Source organism: Cydia pomonella, chromosome 10 (assembly GCF_033807575.1).
Source record: "Cydia pomonella isolate Wapato2018A chromosome 10, ilCydPomo1, whole genome shotgun sequence".
NCBI classification, from domain to species: Eukaryota; Metazoa; Arthropoda; class Insecta; order Lepidoptera; family Tortricidae; genus Cydia; species Cydia pomonella.
Window position 1 is genome coordinate 21,523,735 of NC_084712.1, and position 18,485 is coordinate 21,542,219.

At 36.9% G+C, this 18,485-nt stretch overlaps 1 protein-coding gene across 1 annotated transcript in view; it reads right to left on the reverse strand.

Moving 5' to 3' along the window:
• The window catches only part of LOC133522400 (thrombospondin type-1 domain-containing protein 7A-like), a 202,223-nt gene that overhangs the window by 17,256 nt on the left and 166,482 nt on the right, over positions 1-18,485 (reverse strand). The window contains exon 4 of the mRNA XM_061857728.1: positions 8,904-9,011. Within this exon, the coding sequence (XP_061713712.1) occupies positions 8,904-9,011 (108 nt within the window). The remainder of the gene's footprint in view (positions 1-8,903; positions 9,012-18,485) is intronic.

Below are 18,485 nucleotides of genomic sequence, written 5' to 3' on the forward strand. Positions count from 1 at the left end.
CACTAACTAAATCTTAACCAATCACTTTGATTTTGATGTTGATCGTTTCAGCATAATATATATAGGTTTCGGTAAAAAAATAGATAGTTTTTATAAAAGAAACGGCTTAATTCGACCAAGTTTTAACCACATTTTATATATTTGCTTTATACAAACTATGAAATTATTTTATACCGCGGTACCTATAATCCTAGAATATATTGTGCTGAAGCGATCGACATCAAAATCAAAGTGATTTGTCAAGATTGAATCAGTGAAAACCCTTTTCTCTCGAAATGGAAATTTCATCAAAAATGTACGTACGTTAGGTTAGGATCGCAAAGCTATTATTCCCTCTTAACGACGCTGCATATTGAACACCGTCTGGCCGTTGTCACGAAGGCAGTTTCACGCCAGTTGGCCCGATAAGGCCAGCCGTGCATACATTGCAATTTGTGCACTCAAAATGCAACCAAAAGGCAAGTTAATGTAATGAATAATCTCAGCTTATACTTTATTATATTAAAATGTTAATAAAAAGAGATTAGGCGTTTTGTTCGTAATCTTTCTACTAATATACAGTTTATTTTTATGTAGTAATTAGTGTAGGTAAAGACATGAGCCCAGCTACGAGATTGATACATTATTTTATGGCCAAATTTTACATTCTTAAGTAAAGCGAGACTTTAAAGCGAACATTTTGATTATTTTAAAATGTTAAATGTCTTAACCTATGAGTACCAATATTTTCCGAATTTTGAAATTTTTACAAATGTTAGATTTCATTTTTATTTGTTGTTACCGGATATGAAAAATTACCACAAAATGTTTGATATGAAACTGGACATTATACGGAACAATGTCCGAATTTAGCTAACGTCATGGCTCAGGTTCATTGGTCGATATAAAGCACGCGGAGACTCCTCGCAGGCGGTATAACGACTAGTGAAACTCATAAGTTGATAGTTCGGTCGATATACAGCATGCGAGTGACTCCCCGCAGGCATAAGGTGGTATAACGACTAGTGAAACTCATAATGGCATGCGTTTTGGAAATCTCCCGCACCCCGCATATGGGCCCTATCGACCAATGAACACAGTTCCCCGAATGCGGGCCCTATGGCATGCTTTATGGAGATCTCCTGCACCCCGCACGCGGGTCCTATCGACCGTAAACTCCGTAAACTCGGTGTGCTCAATAAAGCAAAGCGATACTTTACTCCAGGGCAAAGACTGCTACTTTATAAATCGCAAGTGAGACCCCATATGGAGTATTGCTATCACCTTTGGGCAGGAGCACCTGGATGCCAGCTTGGGCCCTTCGACTCAGTTCAAAGACGTGCTGTAAGAATCGTCGACGATCCCAAACTCACAAGCGGTATTGAACCTTTAAGTCTAAGGAGAGACTTTACCTCCTTATGTGTGTTCTACCGCTTGTACAATGGGCTGTGCTCTGAAGAATTGTTTGACATGATGCCCACGGCTACTTTCTATCACCGCACCGCCCGCCGTCGGCAGGATGTTCATCCTCACACCCTAGAACCTAAATGGTCACGCACTGTGCGGTTTAAGAGGAACTTCCTCCCGCGCACGCTCCGGTTGTGGAATGAGCTACCTGCCGAGGTTTTCCCGAGGGTCTACAGTATGAGGTTCTTCAAAAAAGGAGTGTACAGATTTTTAAAGGGTCGGCAACGCGCATGTAACACCTCTGGAGTTGCAGGCGTCCATAGGCTACGGTGACTGCTTACCATCAGGCGGGCCGTATGCTTGCTTGCCACCGTCGTGGTATAAAAAAAAAAAAGACCAAAGAAACAGAGCCATCACGGTAATGGGCTTCAACTTACTTTCAATAGCTCCTATATACCGCTATAGCTATACAGATGCAAGAAGATATTCGTATAATATCTCCAGTGAGTTTGTGACTTTATAATATTAGGGAATATTACGCGAAACTCTGCGTAGGGGGCGCCACTACCACAATTTATTACAATGTGAGGGTCTACCGCGAAACAATAAGAAAATCGAAACTTCGTTATCTAACCTCTCTATCACTCTTGCATATTTGAGCAATAAAGAGGCAGACAACTAAATTTCGATTTTCGCGTTTCCCGGAAGGTCCTTTGTAAACAAACCGCTTTCATGCATCAATGTTACATTTTATTATCTATGAAAAATTGTCAAAATACAATTTAAGGCACAGAATGTATAAGTTACTCTATGGATTAAGATACGTCCCAGTGCTACACTCTGGCTACAGACATTGCAGTAATACTCTCTATTGCTGATATACATAGTGTTACAAAGTAGCATAAAGGTTCTTTGTAGTCTGCATGCTGGAACACAAATACTGACCGGATTACGTAAGGCTTTATTTTAAACGTACAGGGTACTTGTTAACTTGGGGTTGAGAATTAGTAGTTGAATTAATGGTGCTCCGACGTTCGCTTTTATAAAATGTTACATAAAATCGCGTGACAGGGACAACATAATACATTACTATCAATGTTATCATGATGCCCTGTCACACGATGTTGTATAACATTTTATAACAGCCAAGGAGCACCATCACTGAAACAGAACTTCGGTCATGGCCGTGTTGCCAATGCTCCAAATAAAAAAAAAGATCTTCGGTCTAAATGTCAATTCGGTGCGTCAAATCTAACAAACCTTTGGCAATCGTTTGTTCTCCCGTTATTTTGACATTTCTGTTTATAGGAGAGACAAAATTTAACAGAGATTTGTAAGAGATTGATAAGTTTTAGGAACATGATAAGTGGGTAATGTTTAATTAGTACTGAATATTTTTTTATAGAATTTTTTACCTACGGATATTTCATTTCGCCCAAAAAGTATTTTCGCAAATTATGACAGAGGCGGCCAAAGTTTAAGCTCATCACAATGCTCCCAATGCCTGGCAAGTCCGTTTTCTGAGTAGAAGAGGCGGCAAATTTGAAAATTCCATACAAATATTGAATTACGCGTCTTTTTGTACTGACAAAGTTGGTTTGCCAGAGTATTGATATGTGCTACCTTACCATATGCTTCTTTATCCTCGTCGACTGTAATTGTTCAATTAAGATCTCTATACCAAACTATAATTGCGTACTTTTCATGTATTGGCTCCCAAAATCAACTATAATATTCTTTTCGATACGCTGTAGGCAACTATAAGAAAAAATGACGATCACGTGCCGCCGCCCATAGAAAAGACTTAAACGGGGGACGAGTGGTTAGAGCACTTCGCGCGTTTATATCTTTGTACAAAATATTTGTCTCCTGAGATACTTATTAATTTTCATTAATTATTTAGGTTTTATAGTAAAAAAATATATTTTAGATGACTCGTATAAAAAATATTGTATATAATAGCCATATAATCAAGCTTTTCAAACTCGTACCTTACATACTCAGAGCATTACTCGACTGAAAAGCTCTCTATTATATCACGATTGTATAATACTATTTAATTTAACATTCAGGGTAATTTTCTATATTGACCAGTTACTTTCCGAGGGAAGTATACTTTCCGACTTCAGTCTGACTCCGTCGGGTTGTATGTTTGTCTTTGACTTCTACATTTGGTGGAATAACATCCACAACTCGGAGACAAATAACCGTGCTCATAATACATATTAACCCTACAAATATCACACAACAACCCTACAAATACACCCACAAAACCCAACAAATACAAACAACCCTACAAATAACCCTACAAACGGTATAACGGTACAAATTAACCCTATAAACAAATTAGCCTTTACCGGGATTCAAACCCAGCAACAACCGTGCCCGACCCAGTACTGAGTCAGTTGTTCAGTAAAATTAATTAATGTATTAATGTAATTAACAAAAATATTAAAATTTCATTCAATATTTGTTATGGCGAATTTATCGAAATATACAAATAAAATAGTCACGTTGACTTTGCGACGAACTTATTCTGTATAATGTTTGTGTCATGTGTTTATTCTGTAAAATAACGAGCTTATATTTACATACAAACAGAGCTTGGGCTAAAGTTTGCGGTAAACAATGTAAAACGTGCATGCCGGTGTACGATCGATAGAAGGTTACGACATGCGAATTAAATATTCCTCAATAAAACGCGAAGAGTTAAAAGACAGAAAGATAGACAGGGTTTTAAGATTTCGTACAGTTTGTTGGGGTGAAGTTAGCGAAATACTTAAATATAACAGTTGATTTAAGTTGAACTTTTAGAGATTTTTCTAGCATGAACAAGGCAACGCTAGTAACTTCCTTCCAATATTTAGTTCATCTTCATGATGGAATATAACCGGTAACGATGTCAGAAACAAATGTGGCATGTTTGGAAATAAATGAACAAGAATAACGAAACTACTTCATCATAAAAAAAACCTGACAAGTGCGAGTCTGACTCACCCACCGAGGGTTCCGTACTTTTTAGTATTTGCTGTTATAGCGGCAACAGAAATACATCATCTGTGAAAATGTCAACTGTCTAACTATCTCCACCTTCCGTATGTCTAACTATCACGGTTCATGAATACATCCTGGTGACAGACGGACGGACAGCGGAGTCTTAGTAATAGGGTCCCGTTTAACCCTTTGGGTTAAACGGGACGTTGGGGGAACTCTATTAAATCTATAACACACATATAACCAAGTTTGTCCTCTAAACGGCCATCGCAATAATACCATCATTCAGATTTTTTTACATGTTTCTCGAAGTAAACTATATTTATTTGACATATTTTGGGGTATCAAACTTTATCGTTAAAAATATCCAGTTTAATTGACTCAAAAAAAATTCAATTTTCACGGATGTATCTAATGGGTGCATATCAGTACCCCTAGTGTAAATTTATTCGATAGCGAAACGTGACGTACGCGTTTGCGTTAAGTCTCATTTTGTATGGGTTTTTGAACAGCGCGCCAAGCGGGACGTTTTGGAAAGTCAAAAATCTCATACAAAATGACACTTAACGCAAACGCGTACGTCACGTTTCGCTGTCGAAAATATTTACACTAGGGGTACAGAAATATGGAACATGATTAACGTTGAAGGGGTACTTATCGATAACAGGATTGTTGATGTTTTTAGTACTAACAACATAACGTTTGTGCTAGGAAAATCTCTAGGTCTAAATGCTTGTATGATTGTGTTTTGTGTTTATTTTGTACAATAAAGTGTTTATACCTAACACAGTGTTGGGGCTAAAATTCAAAGAGAGACAATGTAAACCGTTTAAGCTGGTGTACGATCGATAGGTTACGACCTGTGCGAATTAAATATTCCTTCTAATTGTCAGCGGCGGGGTATGCTGGCATGCTAAACGCGGCACCGTTAGGTAATAAATTATAAACACTGTGGCACTGGGTTATTGTAGCTATAACAATAATAATATTATGGACACAGGAATAAGAGCTCATTATACCATAGAGAAATAAGAAGTAATAGACTCCATACATCAGTTTTGGTACCAAAATGATTATTATATTCGCAGTCGACATCTAGCATCGAGTAGCGGAACTCTCAGTACTACTACTCGACAATAGATATCGCGTAAAACAATAGACTAATGCTCAACGATTATCAGCTAATATTATAACCAGAGTAAGTGTAGGAGTTGAAAATAGAGCTCCGGTTACTCTGGTTATAATATTAGCGGAAAATCGTTAAGCTTTAGACTTTTTGTTTGCCGCGATATCTATTGTCGAATAGCAGTCGACTGCGTATATAATAAGCATTTTGGTACCAAAACTGATGTATGGAATGAGCACTCTATTACTTCTTAGTTCTCTATGATTATACCTTGGTTATAGCTATTCCCATACAGGATGTTCATTTAGTCACCTGCAGTAATTTACGGGGTGAATATACAAGGTGCCCGTGAGCATTGCGAGACATTTTAACTAAGCATTCCTGGTAATATTTAGAAACTAAAATGTGATATAAAATTTTGTGGATTAGGCCTAGTTTCAGATATAATTAAATGTTTTTCGAAATCATTCTTTCGCCATAAGTCGGTACAAAACACATTTTTGACTGCGGTATTGCCACTTTGAGGTCTAGTCTGGACATACCTATTGATTGACACCGAAATAAAAAAAAAACTTTTTAGTTAGTTTTAGGTTGTGTGTTTCATCAATAAAAATTACGTTTTATGTACCGGGTGTTCAAAAAACCAAAAAATTTTTTTTCGGCGAAATTTACAAAAAGTCATATAACATTTTTTGCTTCTGTTGCCATCAGCACCTTGTATAGGTCACCCTGAGTAACTTTTACTATGGGACCATACCCGAATTCGCGAAGTCTGTTTCATACATTTTTGCTGTCTGACCTTGACATTTTGTATAGGAAAGTATTTTTTTTTTAAATTTGATACTGACGGATCACAATATTTATCACCAATCCAGAAATATACATTTCCGTGAAAAATATTGTGATGTGTAAATATCTTATACCTTTATCCTTTATTATTTCCGGGGATCTCGGATCTCGAAGTTTTTATATGTTTCCGAGCAAAGCCAGGTCTCGATCTCCAGATATTACTAGACTAGATGATCAATATATATCATGATATTTAACAACAAAACATGATATTTAACGACAAAAGCAGCTCGATTCGGGCAACCAATGTCACTTTGACGTTAGAAATATCGTAGATAGATCACAGCGGAATCGAAATACACATCAATTTTGACATGTCGTTTAGTTATCGATCTTTTAAAGATCTTTCCAAGATCTTAAACGTGTCTTAATCATGGCTGTGATCCCATTATGATCTATTTACGACATTTCTTACGTAAAATTGCTTCTGTCAATTATAAACCAGAACTTATCGTTATCGTATCTCATTCTTCGAATCGGGCCGAGTTACAAGAACATGCAAATTCGCGTTACTTTATTACGTGCTACGAAACGCGTAGACCCTCTACACCCCCGGGCGTAGCACGTAGCTTCATTATCCCCAACATTAACTTCTTCATCGAACTAAAATGCGGTTTCATCTCACTTCGATTTTCATAGTTACTTACAACCTTGTGCTCGATTCAGATTTAATATTTTTTAAAGGTTTTTAACTGGTTTTGATACGACCTTGACCATCGTCTTGGTGGTTGGCGCGCATCTCACGCACGGCTTCCCTTCATTTTGCATTCACCAACCAGTGGTAGCAGCATAGTGCTATTTTTATCACTTGTCACTATGCCCGTCACTTTCGCGCTTACATACTTGTTAGAACGTGACAGGCATGGTGACAAATGAAAAAGAGCCGACCAATTTAGCCCTACAGCTACATTCTAGCAAGTATGTAAGTGGGTGAATCAACTTTTTTTGTGTTGTTATCCTGTCCCGTTGTCCAAGGGACAACAGTGGCATAGTTTGTTTGAAGAGACGTTGTATGCCGTTCTATTAACATGCTTAGTAGGGGGCCCATTATGGACATTGGTTATAACGACCACAAAAACGCAAGTTTGATACATTTAAGTACCATAAAATCAGTATTTCAATGAATTTTTATCCCCTGGACAACTAATCGTAACCATGGCAACGAGTGACGCTAAAAAGTTGATTCTCCCAAATGCGAAAGTGACAGGCATAGTGACAAGTGATAAAAATGCGACCGTGCTACAGCCGCAGAGTGGAATTAGTTGGAGATAACGATTGAAAAATGATTGGTCATTTAATACGACATACTTCTTTAAAACTATCCTGGAGGGTCGGATAGGACGCAAGCGAGGTCGAGAAAAACCCAGACGCAATTACTTAGAGCAAGTGAAAGAAAAGGCGTCGTATCTAAAAGTCAAAGAGCTGACGGAAGATAGGAAAAACTGGAAGATACTCCTCTGACAAGAGAAATTGAAACACTACCAAGTTTTTAAATTTGAATCGGGCTTAAATATGATAAGGTAGTGTTCTTATTTTGATATGACCTCAAGGTCTTGTCATCAACGCACATCAATATATATCAATATGTGCAAGCGAGATGCCTCATAAGACTATTCCGGATTAGGTACACTTCAGTATTTCACGAGAACCAATGCGTGAGCGGCTAACGCTGATTGGTGCGCGTGATGCCTGATGATATGTTTTAAAGGCGTGTCAAAACAAGATGGAGATTATTACAATTATTAAAACACAATCGGCCCAAAGCTCTGCTATCGGGAAAAATGCAAATGGCGGCCGTAAAACAACCAAGTTCGCCGGGATTGTTCTCAATAAACCCGTAAGAGGTTACTGCAAGTTTCTTGAATTTAGTTCTACATTCAGCTGTGACCCAGTTCTTAAAGTCGGATGCACGCGACCTGAATTGAGATTAGTTGGCTTTGGGACATAAGTTTTAGATATATGGAAGATGCAAACTTATATGAGAATAAAGGACTTTGCTTCTTTTCACCTAAATATCATAATCACAGTGTATGTATTTGTCCTAAAAGAAAAAAAACTTGGTGTCAAAATACCCAATAACGTCAAAAAGTTTCTTTCGTAAATTGGTAGAATGTCACAATGACTTTTATTCATGCCATATTGATGACAAAGTATACGTTCGAAAAGGCCTGGAGGTGTCGTGAGCTGGTGAAAGCTTTTATTTAATTTGCTCTGTTAGTATGTATGCATGTAATCTTGTAAGCTAAATTTGACCCACTTCCCGATTTCCGATTGAGCTGAAAGTTAGCACACATATGTACATCGGATGACAATGCAATATTATGATGACATGTAGCTGATCTGATGATGGAGACAGAAGGTGGCCATGGGAACTCTGTGATAAAACAACGCAAACTAATTGTGTATGGTGATTTTAGAATTGTCTCGATAAGTATTAGTTGCCTGTGGAAAGAAAAGTACAGTCAGGGATAAAAACTTGTACCAAGAATTCAATTTTTGCCAAAATAGTTATTATATCACTAGGACAGCATAGGGCACAACAACTAACATGTTCTCCACAAACTGTCCATCCTTTTTCCGGCATTGCACCTGCCGCCGCTGCAGCCCCAGCCTCGGCGAGTGCACCAGGGAATCCGCCTCGGCGTGCACGTTGAATCTGCAGCAACAATGTCATTGTTCAATAACAATATTAATATTTAACAGTCTACTAGCCTAGTCAGTAGTGACCCTAACTACGAAGCCGGAGAACCCGTGTTCCAAGTTCCAATCCTGGTAAGTGCATTTTTAAGCGAGTTCATCACAGATATTTTTTCTTGAGTTTTTGAATTACATTAGGTATTTATATGTTTATTGTATATATTATATCATCGTCTAGTTGTTCTAGTACCCACTACATCAGCCTTCTTGAGCTTACTGAGGACTGTGGGGCTAGATCGATTTGTGTAAGATTATGCATAATATTTATTTATTTATTTTTTGTATGTCTCTCCCATACATAAGGAGGAGGTCGCGGGTTCAAAACCCGGCTCGTACCAATGAGTTTTTCGGAACTTATGTACAAAATATCATTTAATATTTACCAGTCGCTTTTCGTTGAAGGAAAACATCGCGAGGAAACCGGACTAAGCCCAATAAGGTCTAGTTAACCCTCTGGGTTGGAAGGTCAGATGGCAGTCGCTTTCGTAAAAACTAGTGCCTACGCCTATTCTTGGGATTAGTTGCCAAGCGGACCCATAGGCTCCCACGACCCGTGCCAAAATGCCGGGACAAGGCGAGGAAGATGAAGATGTCTTTTGAAACTTAAATGAAATGTAAGGGGAACAGCTAGCGGATGCTGCCCTTGCCCGTGTCATGGGACGCACGCAGAGGCAGCACCCGCCAGGGTGTAAGAACTATTTGAGATTTGATGGAATCTAAAATGAACTGGGCTATTGGGTGAAAGCGATGGGCAAAAGCCCAGTATTTATGGGACAAAAAACAGGACGCCTACTTAATAAAAGATATCTAATTTTATTTCTGGCAGACGGTTTCTCGCCCCCAGAAGATGGGCCCCCATTTTCGAAATCCCTAGTGTTTAGTCGCAGAAATATTTTATTAAATTTGACAGTAGACACAATAATATACAATATTAGATTCAATTATGTTCACAAAGGAAACAGAAACAATGCAAAGGTTAAATCCTAGGTCGTCCAATAAATTGTACTAGTAAATTAAATTAGGACCCGTTATCGGGCACGGACAACAATAGGCAAAGACCGGGAACGGTTTTATACTAGACAACTAGACACAATAAATTACGTATCAGGTTTGGACGAGATCGGTCTTAATGATAAGATAGTCTGGTTCTTTACCTTTAGGTACATTTAATCTAGTGTTATTATAGGCCCGGGTTCGAACTCCGATAAGGGTATATTTGTGTGTTTATTCCATTTGTTTCCAAGTTACGAATATTTTCTATATAAGTATCTATATTTATTTAATTAAAAGTATATATCATATCCTAGTACGGCTTCTCTGTCCTATGTTACCGAATTGACATAAAATATTTTTTTTTTAGATATATTATTTTATTTTGTGGTAATAACCGTACCTACCTAACCTTCCCTGCTAAGGCAATTGGCGGTAACTAACAAAAAAAAAAAAGAATTTTGAGTTAAGTATTGCATCAAGTAGCCTAAGAAAATCTGTACCAGATGTAAAAATCGGATTTTACAGATTTTCCTTACAAAGTTTGAGGATCTGTATTAAATACAGATCCTCAAACTTACAATTATATGACTTATATGATTATATTACAACGACACAATTAAAACAACCTAGTAGAAATACAACACACAATATAATATAATTAAGACTGACTTAAGTAACAAAATAAAATAAAACTACTTAACCTATGCCCCAATCCGGCTGTCAAATCTATCTGGTTCAAAAGTGCCAAAAACTTTAGCAACGTTGCCGTGAACCAACCAATCGTGAAGACCAGGTAAAAACCGGAACGGGGGTCACGGTCACAACCCCTAAGTCTCAAATGGCGCTCCAAAGTTTTGATTAGTATTTTAAAATATCTAAATTAAAACAATATAGGTATTCATTATATATTCTTCACATACAGGTATCGATTTATAAAGTTTTGAAACCGATTGGTTCCTGCTACATTATAATATTAAGTCTATTAGGCTAGCAAAACAAACAATATAAAAGTTGAAGCTCCCGACAAGTATCCGATAGTGGCGCGCGCCCCTCGACTGACTTAGTGGACTTAGTCGCCGGGCGTGTAGCAAAGCCCAAACACAAACGTCCCAATTTATCAGCCCCTATTCTGGGCACAGATGTAAGTAAAGGGTGATCCAAAAGTAATTATAATCAATTACTTTTAGTGGGTGACAACAAGACATGTTATTTTTTAAAGCGGTTCTTTGCTAGTGAGTTAAGAATAGAATACTTAGTTAAAAAAAAAAAAAAAAAACTAAAACCCGACCAACAGCACACTAAAAAGAGGAAAACAAGCCCCACAATAATATTATTGTTGATGGTAAGTATCCCAGGAGGGGACCAACTTTACCGCCACCAACGAAAATACCTACCTAAGTCCCCGCTTGCGATACTTACCATCAACAACAATATTCTTGTGGGGCTTGTTTTTCTCTTCTTAGTGTGCAGTCGGGTTTTTTGTTATTTTATAATATTTATTTATAACTTTTTAGTTACCCCCAAAACATCCTATGACACTCCCGTGATCAAGACGAATCTAACGATACCTCATACATCAAAATCCATCTAGCCGTTTAGGCTACAGGAGGCCACAAAGAAACAGACAGACATACATACACTAGAAAAACATTACCCTCCTCCCTTTGGCAGTTGGGTAAAAAATATGTTTTTCAGTGAATTAAATCCATTTATTTGTTAGTTGTCGGAAAAAATACGTGGAAATGGAGAACATATAAATGAGAGCTGTTTGTATCACTGTTTAAAAAAAAAATGTGTTCTAAAGTTATACACTTCGAATTGGCGGGAACATTTGGGAACTCTGTTCCTCCGAATCCTACAGTTGCACGCGGGTACAAGGAGTTTAAACTGGGTAGAACATCAACTAAAGACGAACGCCGCCAAGACCGCCCATCTATCATCCTTCCTAAAGAAAACGTCAAGAAAAACACGATCTCGTGTGGCAGTATTAAAAAAATCTTAACGGATCAATTTCTCATGAACATTTTTCTCGTTGGGTTAGGTTAGCCTATAATGTTATGTGTAGTTGAAATAAGAATATAATGTTATGTGTCATGGGTAGTTGAAAGTGTAATCTATCTGAATGTTATAAAAAAATATATAAAATCAGAAATCTACCTCGAGCGTTTATTCTCCCACTATGTAGGCGACATTCCTTTTACAGTACAGTCAAGTGTAAAAATATGGGTCCGCGCAACTTACTCAAAAATATGTCCCATAGCTCTTAATTCGCTAACATATTTTTGAGCAACTTGTGTGCACCCATATTTTTATTCTTGACTGTACCTACAATGACGCTAATGTTCAAAGATAATTGAAATAGTTAAGCTTAAGCGTCATTCAAGCGTCGTCAGATCTGTGGCTCTTTCACCCCCAGTAAATAACCCCCCCCTTCTATTTATAATAACTTAGTTTCCAAGCTGCGGAGTAAGCCTAAAGACAAAGACTGCCTCTGGGCCGTGGCTCTATTCTTAGGTATGGTAAACAACGCCATCCTACGCCGTCGGTTTGAATTTGTCGAAACACTCATATATAACCCGATTGTTTTTAGTTAAAATAGGTAAAAAAGTTAAACATCGAAGGTTTACACAAAAAGGCTTTTGTTGTATTGTTTCCTGTACTGAGGTGGGCAATAAAGAATATAGCCAATATGGCAAAAGCAGAACCCTTACAGTTTCGTCACTGGTTGCCATGGTTACGTTCTCCTGGGTCACTATTGAAACCCTGATTTCATTCCCCTGGCTGAAGGGACAAAACAACAATATGAAACAGTCCATTACTTAGTATTTTTGGTTTTTGTCTTCATCACGACGACCGGTCTGGCCTAGTGGGTAGTGATACTGCATATGAAACCGATGGTCCCAGGTTTGAATCCCGGTTCATGGATGTTTGTTCTCGCGTCATGGATGTGTTCGATGTATATAAGTATGTATTTATCTACATACGTATGTATATCGTCGCGTAGTACGGTCACGTCTGAAAATATCGATACGAAAAAAGCGCCAAAATATGTATACTCGACTTTATTACCCATATATTAAGGTTGTGTATACATATTTTTGGCACTGTTTTCGTATTGATATTTTCATACGTGACTGTACTAGTGATGGGCAAAAAGTAATTGAAATACAAATTAACAATTGCAATTACAATTACATGTAAAATGTAAATACGCTTAAAAATATCAATTAGAATTACAAAAAGTAATTATTAATTAAATTACTAATACATTTTTGTAATTAAAAATGTTAGTGAATTTATTGTGACATTTTGTACAAGGGGAAATCGATACTTATATACTCAAACTTATTTACTTAAAATATTATAAATGCGAACTAATGACTATTGAAATAATTTGGTACTTACCAATAGTCGACAACTACCAATAGACGACATCTACTAAATGTCGACACCTACCAATAGTCGGCACCTACTAATGATCGGCAGCTACATATAGTCGGCACCTACCAATAGTTGATATGGTATCTACCTATAGTCGACACCTACCAATAGTCAACACCTAGCAATAGCCAGTACCTACCAACAGTCGACACCTAACAATTGTCAAAACTTTCCAATAGTTGGCACCTACAAATTCTGAACTGATAACGACTGCTTGAATTTAACAAACAGCACAAGATGATTGTTCTATTGAAAATTCTCGGTTTGGGTTACGTGTGTATTTCGGTAAGAAATTGATTGAGTAATTTATTTACCAATTAATGTAATTGCAATTACAAAGCATATGTAGTAATTAAAATTAAAAGTAATTTAATTACATGTATTTCAATTACAAGTATTTCAATTACATGTATTTAAATTACAAGTATTTCAATTACATGTATTTAAATTAATAATTAAATTATACAAGTAATTCATTAAGCCGAACACTGTCTAGTACCCATAATACAAGCTTTGCTTAGTTTAGGGCTCGGTAGATCTATGTAAGATTGTCCCCAAATATTTATTTATTTATTAATCACAACAAACTTTGAACTAGTCCTAAAATCATTATATTTCTCCGCTTTATTCTTCAAAGTAAACAATAGCAAGAAGTCAAGTTTTTCAACAAAACAAAGAGCTTTTGAGAGCATTTTCCAATACTGATGTAACTTAGTTACCGAGGAAAGCCATTGCGGGTAGTCGGGCTGTTCGGATTTATTTTTAGCCTTAAAAGAGAAGTATAGCTATTGGTCCTATTCGAAGAATGATTAAGACACGTTTAAGCTTTAAAAGATCGATAACTAAACGACATGTCAAAATTGACGTTTACTTCGATTCCGCTGTGATCCCAATAAGATCTATCTACGATATTTCTAACGTCAAAGCGACATTGTATGGAGTGTGGAATTAAGAGGAGTGGCATCTCTTATGGTAGAACTGTTGCAAAAGTGTCCAGCTGTCAGCTGTAAATAATAGTTCCAAATCTCTCCAGATACTTGACACGCATCACTCAATAAGCACTGTCGTAGAAGTCATTATGGCATGGTTCTATAGTGGCCTAGGAATCAAATTGGTTGACTGTACATGGAGATACCATTCCTCACCTCCACCTTCTATACTCCCAATGTTTGCAAAACATTGGTGAATTTTCAAAAATTGATTACGGGATCAAAATTAAGTGTAGCTTAAAAATCTTCTTAATTCATGATTACACGGGTAAATTTTATGTCTAGTTTGATTTATTGCCCGTATTGGATTTACACACTGTATAGGTTACATACGAAATGCGCAGCCAAGGCACGCCAAACTGCGATCAAATTGTCATCGATTGATAACTTCGAATCTACCTGACTGGTCGGAAACGTAAATATTCCAGAATCATGACCTTAATAACGAGACGGGATCCAATTTCTTAAATCGAAGCTAAATCCTATTAACTGAGTGTCGTTTGCCGCCAGCTTTCGTTTTGACGAAGTTATTTACTCGTAGGTACCTATGGAGAATTGAAGATTATTATTTGTTTGGTCTTTGAATATAAATCGGTAGAAAACTTGTAATTAGGTTTACGCTCAATTACATACTCAATGGTGGGTTTTACGACTATTTTAATAGGTAAAACATAAAGTGTTTGGCAAAGAACAGATTAGATGAACTTGAAAACAGGAAAAAATAATGTACACGTGTTTTGTTATATCTGCTTAAACTCAAGTTTTCCTAAAAAAACGGCGTCTTTATGTGTAACTTTAGCGATAAGATATTATAAAACTTCGAATGTCGATTTTTTTTAGGAAAAAATGAGTTTTAGCCGATATAACAAAACACGTGCTCAAGCAATAGGTTGAGTTTGGGCAGCTAAAAAAAAATACGTGTCTGTTATTTTAGACTACTCTATAACATATATAAATATAAATCAAATCGGAACCGGACAGTTGGGTACCTTTCCTTGTTAGTCAAAATATATGGCTTGGTCGTTTTGCTACTGCCACATGGGCGTAAGGTGAAAAATTTATTCCCTATGCATAGTTTTTTTTATACAAAAGTTTTTGTAGTAACGAAACGGCCAAGCCACATATTTTGACCAAGGTTTAGAGTTTATGAAGTCTCAAATACAGAATAAAAACTTTTTATAAATATTTTTTTTTCAGCTTCGTTACAGACATATTAAGTAAAGTTAGAGATACGAACAGCCATATCTCACGGACAGATCTGTGGCAAACGCATCTATGCCTAATCTCTGACATCTGCTAAACAGAACGCCTAGTGTAAATTTATTCGATAGCGTGACGTGACGTACACGTTTGCGTTAAGTCTCATTTTATATGGGATTTAGAAACAGCGCGCCAAGAGGGACGTTTTGGAAACTCAAAATCCCATACAAAATGAGACTTAACGCAAATACGTACGTCACGTCACGCTACCGAAATAATTTACACTAGGGGTACAGGTCATCGAAACGATTTTAACAAACCCAGACACTCCACTTTACGTGCACAAACACATTGTATACGTAGGTATATTATTTCTAGACTATCTATAAGATGACAACTATGGCCTAGTGGGTACTCGTAGTGACCCTGCCTATGAAGCCGATGGTCCTGGGTTGAAATCCTGGTAAGGGCATTTTTTTGTGATGAGTACGGATATTTGTATATGTCGTTGTCTAAGTACCCACAACCCAAGCACTATTGAGCTTAATGTGGGACTCAGTCGATTTGTGTACCTAATAATGTCCTATAAATAATTGTGTACCTAATAATGTCCTATAAAATACTTTCATCAAGCTTTGAGTGTGACTAAAATCAAAAAGTCTTATAGAAAATTACAAGAAGCGGTTTCCGTCTGCGATTCCTTTGAAATAAAAGGATGTGCGGCTTCCTATCTCCCGGAGGTCGCTGTTCCACAACAGTTCAATTTCCGTATTGAGGCGTCTATTGGCTCTGTCTTGGATACCAATTTTAACGTACATTTCGATATCTCAGTTAGATTTTCGTTAACAAGATTATTTTAGATAAATATGAGCTTTTATCACTAACTGTATTTAGTTATCAACAGGAAACAGAATCCCTAGTGTAAATTTATTCGATAGCGTGATGTGCCGTACGCGTTCGCGTTAAATCTCATTTTGTATCGGATTTAGAAACAGCGCGCCAAGCGGGACGTTTTGGAAACTCAACATCTCATACAAAATGAGACTTAACGCAAACGCGTAACGCAAATTTGTTAGGGGTACTGTACCCCTAGTGTAAATATTTTCGACAGCGAAACGTGACGTACGCGTTTGCGTTAAGTGTCATTTTGTATGAGATTTTTGACTTTCCAAAACGTCCCGCTTGGCGCGCTGTTCAAAAACCCATACAAAATGAGACTTAACGCAAACGCGTACGTCACGTTTCGCTATCGACTAAATTTACACTAGGGGTACAGGAGTGTAAATTTTACTCGATAGCGAAACGTGACGAACGCGTTTGCGTAGATACTTTTGACACCTTGTTTGATCCGTTACTTTTGATGTTGACTGTACCTAACCTATGGTCCCCTCCTGTGTCCATCATCAGATGACCTAGGTGGTACCATAACATTGCATTATCACCCAACTTACATTTACATTATGTACGTCAAGTTTTGCTCAAGTGAATAATGGGAAATAAATCTTATTTAGCTTGCAAGATTTAACCAGAATATACACATATAGCAAGTTAAATTAAAAGGTTGTAATAAAAAATCGCTTACTTTTATAGATAACTGAATTATCCGCATTTAGCCCAGGTCCGCACTTATCCCAACATATCTTGGAGCATAAGCTTTCAAAGTAACCTTCATGCATTCACATGTTTTTTGGCTAATAATAATCAATACCCTTACTAATTTTATACAAATTTATTAAACATATTATTCGATTACGCTGTGATCTACGCAGAGACATATCAGTCGCTTCGCTTGACAGACAGATGAAGTGTGCGAAAGAGAAGCCATGACGTATATGAACAAGCCATAAATGCGAAAGAGGCAGACTACATATGAGAAAACGTAACCAATTTTGAGTTCGAAGGCGGCCGAGGCGGCCAAAATCATATTGCCGTATTTTTTAACGTGAAAAATATAAGAGAATCAAATAGAAAAATATATATTAAGTAATTTAGTGACGATGGTGTCATGTTGTGTGCCGGGTTGTAGTGTTTCAGGGCCAAAAAACCCAGGAAAATACTCATTTCACAGGTAATTATGATATTCCTAGCGAAATTTTCGTAACGATATTTTATCAAATTAACAGCATAAAAAGTGTAAAAAACCAATTTATACAGTTCATTATAAGTTTTTCTTCAATTGTGTGTTAATATTTCATCATATTAGTCAATAATTTAGAATATTTTGTGTAAAAACCTAAACTGTTACTTTACGCTAGGGCTTGACAAAATGTTCATATGACTGCATCGATAATTTGTCGGTATACTAGTAGGTATGGAATTAGTTGTTCACAAGATATCATTAAAATATTACGTTTATAACTGACTTAAAATAATAACGATTGTTATAATACCTTTTTTGAAGGTGCACATGTTTAGCGATAAATTTAAACTTCACTTTCCAACACAGTACTTATATTTTAACCACTTTTCCACGGCTTTGCCGCCAACACAAGGAAACACAAGACAGCGTATACTTGTACACAGCGTATACACACCCAACCCAACTTGTCAGCAGGATAAGGCGCGAAATTCAAATTTTCTTTAGTAAGTCAACTCTTTGCGAACACATTTTCAAACAACTTCAACTTTATAATTTTCAACATTTTCAAACACATTTGAAAAAGTAGTCGATAAAGCAGTTAAACATCGATAGATTATTAATATGTTGTAACATGACATCACTATTTTTGTGCGCACATAGACAATTTACGAACACACTTGCATTTCATTTTTGGTCACACTTTCGAAGTTTGACAGTCGTTCTATACTAT